The following is a 9,816-nucleotide window of genomic DNA, read 5'->3' on the forward strand; positions in this document are numbered from 1 at the left end:
TGGAATATACACAGGTCACCGTTGGAAGTTTGTTACATTTCTTTATTGCTAGGTTGTCCAACATGAGGATTTTACTTTATCTAGGTGAGCCAATTAAACAAATTAATCTTCTTCGGGCAAGCTTACTTCCAAATAATGTCGGTCACATGGCAATCAAAACTCCCTTTTATTTAGAAAGCCATAAAAGGATTTGATTGTGAACTTTCTATTATCCATGAGGATTGAATATTTTTGGTAGCCTCATGATAAACGACTAAATGTATGTCAACAAGGGCTTTGGAGAGAAGAGAGACCAAAATGTTCTTTTCTTTCTCTAACGTCCTCCTAATCCTATTCTCTCAAGATCATCTCGGGACCTGGGCCCCAAATCCATTTCGTCATCAATATGCGCGTTAGTGGGCTGTGAAATTTGTGAGGGTAGCTTGTCATCCTTCGAGGGTGACTCCATCATGTCAAAAGATCAGGGCCCCAGATCCGCCATATCGCCCTCACCATCACGAGGGATCCAACGGTTGGATTAAGGCTTCTCGATTGACGTGAGGTCACATCGCGAAGTGCTGAAGCATGACCCTCACCAAAGTCTCTTTGCTCTCCATGATTGTTACGCACTTTGCCTTCATGCACCACATATCGCTTTGCCAAAGTAGTAGGTCTCCACATGTCTTCCCTTCGTGCCTCAACATTGAACCTCGATCTTGTCTCAGGTTCCTGACCACCCATAGCCTCGGCAGGGATGAACCACCAACCACGGAATGTAATGGCTATTGGCATCCTGCTCCCAGATTTCCTCCGGCTTTTCCAAAGAACTGGTACTGAGGTTAGGGACTGATCTCCCTTCTTCTCCCCCTGTGGCCAACTGCATAGCTTGTTGGTCGTGGTGATGATCGATGAGCATCATCCCACCACTTGCCTCTCCATTAACAGTCTCGCGGGGGTGAGTGAGCACCCACCTTCTCCATGTCCCACAAGCCCGCAATTGTAACAAAACACCGGTAAGCGCTCATAGAACACAGTAACCATACTATGGTTATCATCATCCCCAATCCAGAAATCCCATTTAAGGGGCTTGGATAGGTCAATATCAACACAAATGCAAGCAAACCTTGCTCTAGAAAGCTTTTCGGTATGATCGTCAACTTTCAGAAGGTGCCCAAATTGTTCTCAGTTAAGTTCTAACACCTCACTGCTCCAGAAATCCACCAGTTAGTGATGGAGTTACACTCACACTGTGGCCAAGTTTAGCATCTCAAATGCTGGCTAGAAATGGTCCTTCCAGGGTGTTAGTTGGAGGACCATGCCACTGATCGTCCATAGTCCTCCCACAACACCGCCTCTACCATCTCCTGTTTCTCACACTAGATTAGGTAGAAACCATTAGACATGTCCGACACTGAGAACTGACCCATGCCTCTCCACATCTCCAGCAAAGTTTTCCTGACTAGTTCCAATGGAGGAGCCTTCCCCATGAACTTTCCAAATAGGGTATTATTCATTCGATTGAAGGCCCGCTCTTTCATCTCTTTGTCTACCAACACAACATCACTCACTGATTTCTTTAGTTTTTCCAGATTGTCTCGCTGGTTGATACTGGCAGGTAGCTCCGAAGACGTAGAGTCCTTGGTCTTAACCACTTTCACCCAGGTCCACCAATTGGTTACTAAAGGTAACACACGGACCCCTACGCTAACTCCTCCCCCACTCGCCATCGCAAGCGGGGGTGAAGACTCTGGTGAAGAAAAGGTTGAACACTCAAGATCATGCTCAGACTCTCAAGCTCAGACGCTCGAGAAGAAAAACCTCTATGGAACCCTATTTAGCAGGTTGGCATCTAGGTTGGTTACCTAGTAGGTGGGAATGGTGGCACCATTACTAGCATGTTGGTTACTAGTTGGTCCTAGTGGTGTTGTCACTACACTGAGATCTGCTAAGTAGTGGCCTTGATAGAAATTGTCGTCGATCTACAAAAAAAAAAATATGAGGCAGTTGCTCTAATTTGCTAAAATAGCTTGCTAGTAATTATGTTACTATGTTGACCTTCTAGGTAGTGGTGCTAACATGACAGATAGTGGCACCAACCTGCTAAGAAGAAATACAAGGCAGTTGCTCTAACTTGCTAAAATGGCTCTCTAACTAGTGATAAAGCTCTAATCTATTAGGTAGTGACCCTTTAACTAGTAATGAAATGTCTTGGTTCAAATATACAAAAATTCGACATCTGGTGTGTCGGGATGAATGGCGGATAACATTCAATTGAGAAGAGTTAATCTATTGCCCATAGGCATATATTGAATTTTCAAGGAGACTCTGGATTTAACAGCTAAAATTAGGTTCATCCAATCTTGATAGCTGGGGCATCTGTCTTCAAAATTTCTTTCACTTGACCTTTCACTTAGTTTTTGATGTGTATGTTTTGACTTTTATGATTATTTCTATTCAAAATCCTTCATGTATGGCCGCATTAGTATTTTGTCTCTCGTCATCTATTTTTTTTTTTGACAAGAGGAACAGACAGCCCAAAGGCCATGCTAAACCGTCAGGGGCGTGCACAAGCCTCTGTGGAGCAAGTGAGGGCGGGGGGCGCGCACACATGGGCGCTGGGACCACCCACACACAACCACCACTCACCACTCGTCATCTATTGCCTCATTCACAGCAAAGCTATAAATATGAAACTTCGTCAGTCTCATTAATTACCAACAACCATAAGAATTCTTCAAGGTCCTTTCACTCTTATAATAGCATTACAATTAAAATTGATTTTATTTTAATCATGGTTGTAGTTTTGGACACTGAGCACCACAAAATTCAAGAATAACATATCAAGCAGAGGTTCCAGCAATGGAGGAACAGATTAAATCCTTTTGCCAAGACGGCCTAGTTTCTACAGACAAGATAATTTGGAAAGACTGATGTATTCTTAGTTGATCTTTAATTGTACAAATGATAGTATTTTATAAGGACAAGGCACAGGATATAGATTATGTACAGATTATAACAACAGAGACCATGCAGTTACAGTCAATAAGAGTGGTTTGGAAAGCTTCAAATTCTGAACCTTAAAATCTAATAAACGCGATGTCTTTGATAGAGTTTTCAATGATGTACAACTCTGTTTTCGTGGGAGATAAGGAAGAGTTATTTTGTTTGGCACATTCACTATCTAAGAATTGTTCAAAATATAATAAATGTTCACCTGCCTTCCAGATTGATTTGGACATATTACTTACTACCCTTGATGCTATAATCTATGTTTCTTGACTCAGTCCACACTGCCCCACTCTACCATCCATCTTTCAATGTTTTCTAGATATACTTACACGGTGTACCCAGTTTGCATAGAAAACAAAAGCCATTTATCGATGGGTGTGAAGCTCACTGGAGCTCTCCTAGTAGTCCTTCTCTACCTCAAATTCAGTATCTGTGATGGGGTTTCAATCAAAGGATGCAAAGAAAATGAAAGGAAAGCACTTCTTGATTTAAAAGAAGGGCTTAAAGATCCTGGCCGACGGCTATCATCTTGGGTTGGGCAAGACTGCTGCATTTGGAGAGGAGTTCAATGCGATAACCAAACAGGGCATGTTGTGCAACTTGATCTTGGTAACAAGAGGCCTCTTCATGACATGTTTCAATATGGCCCACGTTCTGAGCCACTGGAAGGAGAGATCAGTCCTGCTTTGCTCTGGTTGAAACACTTAAAATACTTGGACCTCAGCATGAACTTCTTTGGAGGTATTCAAATCCCTGCTTTCATTGGTTCACTTGCACAACTGCGTTATCTTGATCTCTCTTGTGCTGGCTTTAGTGGACTAGTTCCTCATGAGCTTGGCAATCTCTCACACTTGCATCATCTTGATCTTTCTAATCCTTTCTATTCTTCTTGGAACAAACTCTACATTGTTGGAAGTTATTGGCTCTCAAATCTTTCTTCTCTTCAGTACCTCAATTTGAATTTTGTTGGCCTCTCCAAAGCAACTGATTGGTTGGAATCACTGAACACCCTCCCTTCAGTTTCAGAAATATACTTATCAAACTGCACTCTTGAGCTTCCTCTTTCTCTTGCACAAGTTAATCTTACAAAGCTTAAAGTTCTTGATCTCTCTAGTAACAATGTTCATTCTGTAGTGCCACCTTGGTTGTTCAAGTTAAGCAGCCTTGAGAATCTAGATTTGAGTGTCAATGCTTTCAAAGAGCTTGTCCCTAGTGCTATTGGGAATTTAACATCTCTGAGAGTCCTCAACCTTGCCAACAATAGAGTCCTAGAAGTTGGAGTGCCACTGAGCTTAGAAAACCTCTGCATGTTGACCTCATTGGATCTTTCAGGGAATAAATATCTGCATGGTGATCTGAATGAACTTGGAGAAGTGTTTTCAGGTTGCATCAAAGATAGCTTGGAGATACTGAACTGGGTCTTCAGTGAACTCACAGGACAATTTCCAGATTGGCTAGGAAACCTCAAGTCTCTCAAGATGCTCAATCTCTATGGCAACTATTTCTATGGCCCATTCCTTCAGCTGGGACTTCATTCTTTGAAAAAATTGGATGTTTCTCGCAATACATTGAATGGAAGTGTCCCAGTAAATTTGGGTCAGCTTTATCCAAAACTTGAGATTTTTGGATTTTGCTTACAATAATTTGACTGGTGTTTTGACTGAAGCTCACTTGGCTGGTCTTGCAAAGCTTCAACATCTTGGCTTTTCTGCTAATGAATTTAGGGTTGATCTTGGTTCACAATGGGTGCCTCCTCTTGGCTTAAAAATGCTTCTCATGTGGAACAGCAAATTAGGCCCAGGATTCCCTTCATGGATTCAAAAGTTGGAGAATCTCTCTGCTCTCCTTTTATCGAATGCTGGAATTTCAGACACTCTGCCAGACTGGTTTTGGAACTTCTCAGCAAATCTTCAACTTGTAGATTTATCACTCAATGTCATCAGAGGCAAGCTGCCTGCTACATTAGAGCATCTCTCAAATCTTAGATATGTTGATCTCAGTGGAAACTCATTTGAAGGATCATTACCACAATTTCCTGCAAATTTAGAGTATTTGCTTCTGTTTTCAAACACGATTACAGGAAGGATTCCAGAAACATTATGTTATCTGAAGAAGTTGGCAGCTCTTGATCTCTCTAAAAATCAACTTATAGGTGAAATTCCTGATTGCTGGAATCATTCTCTCAGACCAAGATTATTCACTTTTGATTTGTCCGACAATAAATTATCCGGAGGTATTCCTACAACCATTTGTTCCTCATCTTTGGATTATTTGCACTTGAGCAACAATAATTTGTCAGGAAAGCTCCCTTTATCTTTGAGAAATTGCAGAGCCTTGAGGACTCTTGATCTTGGCCAGAATAAGATTAGTGGAAGCATACCGACATGGCTTCCCAAGAGCTTACTGAACTTGGAGGCACTTCGGCTTCGGTCTAATATGTTTGTTGGTCTTATTCCTCCTGGGTTGGGAAATCTTACTGCTCTTCGTGTCATAGATTTTGCATATAATCATTTGTCTGGACTGATACCACATAGTTTTGGCAACTTGAAGGCAATGAGAGTTGCTCATACAATTTTTTATAACAAGAAGGTTGCATTTGTAGCATATGACAAAATCTCACTGGATTATGTTGACAACATGGAGATTCTTTACATGACTTCAAATAAACTCGGCCTTGGCTACATGGACAATATGAGAGTCAATCTTAAAGGCAAAGATGTTAGGTATGGCAAGCTATTGCCATTGGTCATCTCCATTGACCTTTCTAGTAATAAGCTCTTTGGAGAGATTCCAGGGGACCTAATGAGCCTTTCTTACTTACAAAATTTGAAATTTATCTGGAAATTTTTTGACAGGGGGAATTCCACAAGAGATCAACATGTTACGATGGTTGGAATCACTTGATTTATCTATGAATAATCTTTCAGGTCCTATACCAGCAACAATGACCATGTTATCTTTGTTGAGTCATTTGAACCTCTCATATAATAATTTATCTGGGGAAATTCCATATGGTGGTCAATTATTTTCACTTCTGGATCCTTCAATCTATGCTGGTAATTCTGCTCTTTGTGGGCTTCCAATAAGCAAAGAGTGTAAAAATGATAGAGTAGCTCCACACCAAAAAACAAGTTATGATGGTGGTATTGTTTCTCAAGATGACAACAATTGGCTTTTGTTGAGCATGGAAGTGGGATATTGTTTTGGACTTTTCACTTTTGGTGGTTTGTTGCTGCTTAAGAGTGAATGGAGCTTTTCTTTTTTTCAATTTATTGATAATTTTCATGTGTGATCGACATGTTAAACTTTGTACCCATAAACTGATTGGCATTGGGAGAGAAGTTGAGATCTTGTTTGTATTTTGGAAATGCATCTGTATATCTAATAATTAACCAAGGTATTTAGTGGGAACATATATATATATATATATATATATGTTTATGAAATGTAGACAAACTATGTGTCAAGAGACTTGCATATGTGTAGATAATATGCTTGAGTTATTATCTTAACATATGTGTATTCTTACCTTTTGTTAGATGGAATTTAAATCCATCTTCTTAGCAAGAACATGAACACCACATGCAGGGGATCAGATACTATTTTATTGAGTGGTCGTTGATTTAGTGGCAATTTTTAAAATGCATGTTTATTTTCTAAAGTTAATTAAATAAGACTAAAAAAATAAAATTATTGTATTATAAGGAAATAAATAATTGAATACCATTGTGAGATGGTATTATTAGACTAGTTTGCAATAAATTATTCTATAGTGTTGTTTTATTTATTTATTTTTAATAAATGCGACAAGCGCAATAGTCAGGGGTTGTGCACAATCGAGAATTGCTCGTCTGGCCATGCACTTGGGAATTAGTCCTGGGCATTACTATTTTTTGTTGCAGGAACTCAGTGTTTGTCCACCTGTCTTTTCCATCTTTCTCGCTTATCTTACGCTAGTTTAATCACTTGCAAACCATTGTTGATCGGCTAGAGATTAGAAGAGTAATTAGTACAAGGAGTCACAGTCCTTGAGGTTTGACAACCCGACCACTCACGGGGTATAACTTTATTACTTATTACTATCTGTGCACTTACAAAGAGTATACATTAAGTAATCAATTGTATATGAAGGGACTTCCTATAGCTTGGGCCAAAAACAATAATCCTAGTTTCCATCTTGTGAACAAGCGATGGCTCCACAAATCTTGGGATCAAGAAAGATGGGGATTCTTAACCTTAGGAGTTTAAACAGTGTTCTCCTTAGTAAATGGTGCTAAAAGTTTGTAATTGGAACCCAATGGTGTGGGACCTAAGCCATTTAATTTAGTTATTATCACAACATTCTCCACTGAAATGTCCAATGTTCTTTTCCCACTGAAATGTCTAATGATGTGGACAAAGGAAGAGAGAAATTATTTAAAATAAAATTTAAAATTCTAGCATGAGGATGTCTAAGTCGATGATGCTAGGTTTCAAAGGATACTTTGGAAGAGGCGATGTGAGCTTGTGGAGAAGTTAGGGAAGAAATAATCGGCCACTCGTACAACCCGTGGCTACTCCGGTCGTATACCAGTGGTGTTTGCGTTGCCAGATCCTTAACAACAAAACCAGAAGGAAAAAATTCCACAGACATTAGGTTATCTTTACAAAAGATGGAAACTGAAATTAAATTGTGTTTAATTTGAAAGGGCACTTAGAGTATTAGACAACTGAAAAGTATTGTTAGATGCATATAACTGAGTTGAACCATTCTGAGTAATTGGGATTTTGTTACCATCTCCCAATGTGACTTCCTCAAAGTGATTGTATATGGGCATATTGTGTGGCTCGGTAGTAATATGATGTGAGACACTGGTGTCTATAATCCATGGGGTTGCAGATGCATGAGAGCTACCAACAAAGTTTTTCTTTAGCCTCAAGATGGTTATGAGACTTGCTTTGGCAAATTAAGGCGACATGACAAGGGCAATTGCATAGCTGGCATTGAACAACATTATTGATGGTGTTAGAATTTTGTTAACGCCATTAAGGTTGGGGATTGTGTTTGAGATTAGATGTTAGGCCGGAGAAGTGCCATTGTTGATGTTGTATAAGCGGCAAAATATTCTAAGAGTAGCTAAAATTGCCCACCATGTTGTTGTTGTTGGTCCTACTTGTAACAGTGGCCGGTATTGATGATGAAATGTGTTTTACTTGATGGCAGAGAAAGAGTTCATGATCAACAAGCTTTCTGTAAAGCTCTAGATATTCAATCGGAATACTACAGTTGCGGATTATCGTGATACTTCGTGAAAATCAGGGACCACGTTTGTTGAGAATTTTGATTGTGAGTTCTGCTTCAACTACTAGTGAGTCATCAGTGGCAAGCTCATCGGAAATGCCACAAACATAATGAAGATATTCAGAGACACTCTTGTCTTCCTTGGTGATGTGATTTGAGTTGATCCTATAAGCTATAGATGTGGGTGTGACTTTTATTAGCATAGGTGGTGTGTAGAAGAGACCAAGCTTTCTCAGTATTGGATGCACTAGCGATGGTGGATGCAATAGTACTGTCAACAGAGGCTATTATTGCTTGGTGAATGAGGCGATTCTGACGAACCCAAAGGCGATACGCTAGACTGATTTTAGCTGTGTTGTTAAGAGTGATTGTTTTTGTTGGGCAGCGTGTAGAGCCATTGAGATGCCCATTGAGTTCATAGCCATCGAGAACCAACATCAATTGGGTCTTCCAAGTAGAAAAATTGGAGCAATCTTGTAATTTAATAGGCAACTGTGAGGAAGGATTAAATTGCACAATATGGTTGTTGGTGTTTGTATTATCAATATTTAGAATAGAAGTTTGCCAGGCAGAGGAGGCCATTGGATGGGTTGGATGATTGGTGCATGAGGCATGTAAGGAAAACAAAAGAATGGATCAAACTTGCATGAGATAAAAGTCTTTGATACCATAAAGAGTTATGAACGGGATGCTTTATTAATTGTAAAAACAAAGCTTAAAATACATGAGGTCACCTAACAAGACTCCTTTATTATAGGAGTATTATCATAACTAACTTACAAATACCGCATGACATGAAGAATAAATAAAAGTGAGAAATGACAAGCACTGATTACAAGAGACACGTGTACTAATACTTTTCCCAAAAGAAGGTCCTTCTTTTAGAGTGAGATTCTCAATTGTCTCCTTGCTTTCCATTCTTGCATTGCTTCAATTATCAAGGACAGTGTTTCCACTCTTTTTGAGCAGGATCATTAGGCTAACAATTATGCTCCTTGGAATATCTGGCTTGAGAATTTCAAGAGCTCTTAGCACCATATGTTTTCTATTAGGGATTTCCTCACCGCCGTTCACCTTATTTTCCTTGCCTAGTTGAAAAATCTTATCTGTATGGGCTACATCAGGAATGTGCACCTCCCATTAGATAGCAATGACCCCAATATTTTTGTCTATGATGAAAATTAATTTTTTTTCCACTGGCTTTTTGTAGTCCCAATGCAAAAACATGTTAACGTTTGAGGATTTGATTGCTATGGTCAATAGAAGCCTTGAATTCCTTGGGATCTCACTGAAATGATCTTGGGGAACATATGTCTAACCTGGGCTCTAGCTAATTCTTTGATCCACATCTTTTTCAGCCTGGTTGAATTATCCTTTCCCCGATTGTTTCTATGGGTGTCATAGTATCTGACTTCTCTTTGCTTTGTTCCATTTAGTTATACGTATGTCTAGTGAACTATCCTCTATTGTACTCACTTTTTTATAACTGTTTGCTTGCTTAATTAAATATTGTTGGAGTGATTTGTTTAAGAAACAGTAATTAGATA

The 9,816-nt window shown here is 39.4% G+C and overlaps 1 protein-coding gene across 1 annotated transcript; it reads left to right on the forward strand.

Annotated features, from left to right (window-relative positions):
- The first annotated feature begins 3,359 nt into the window (after positions 1 to 3,359).
- Positions 3,360 to 6,280, forward strand: LOC120273844 (receptor-like protein EIX2). The gene is made up of 3 exons (XM_039280569.1): positions 3,360 to 4,584; positions 4,655 to 5,755; positions 5,844 to 6,280. The coding sequence occupies exons 1-3, from the start codon at positions 3,360 to 3,362 to the stop codon at positions 6,278 to 6,280; spliced, it is 2,763 nt and encodes a 920-aa protein (XP_039136503.1).
- Positions 6,281 to 9,816: the final 3,536 nt, after the last annotated feature.

Source organism: Dioscorea cayenensis, chromosome 2, assembly GCF_009730915.1.
Source record: "Dioscorea cayenensis subsp. rotundata cultivar TDr96_F1 chromosome 2, TDr96_F1_v2_PseudoChromosome.rev07_lg8_w22 25.fasta, whole genome shotgun sequence".
Taxonomy (NCBI): Eukaryota; Viridiplantae; Streptophyta; class Magnoliopsida; order Dioscoreales; family Dioscoreaceae; genus Dioscorea; species Dioscorea cayenensis.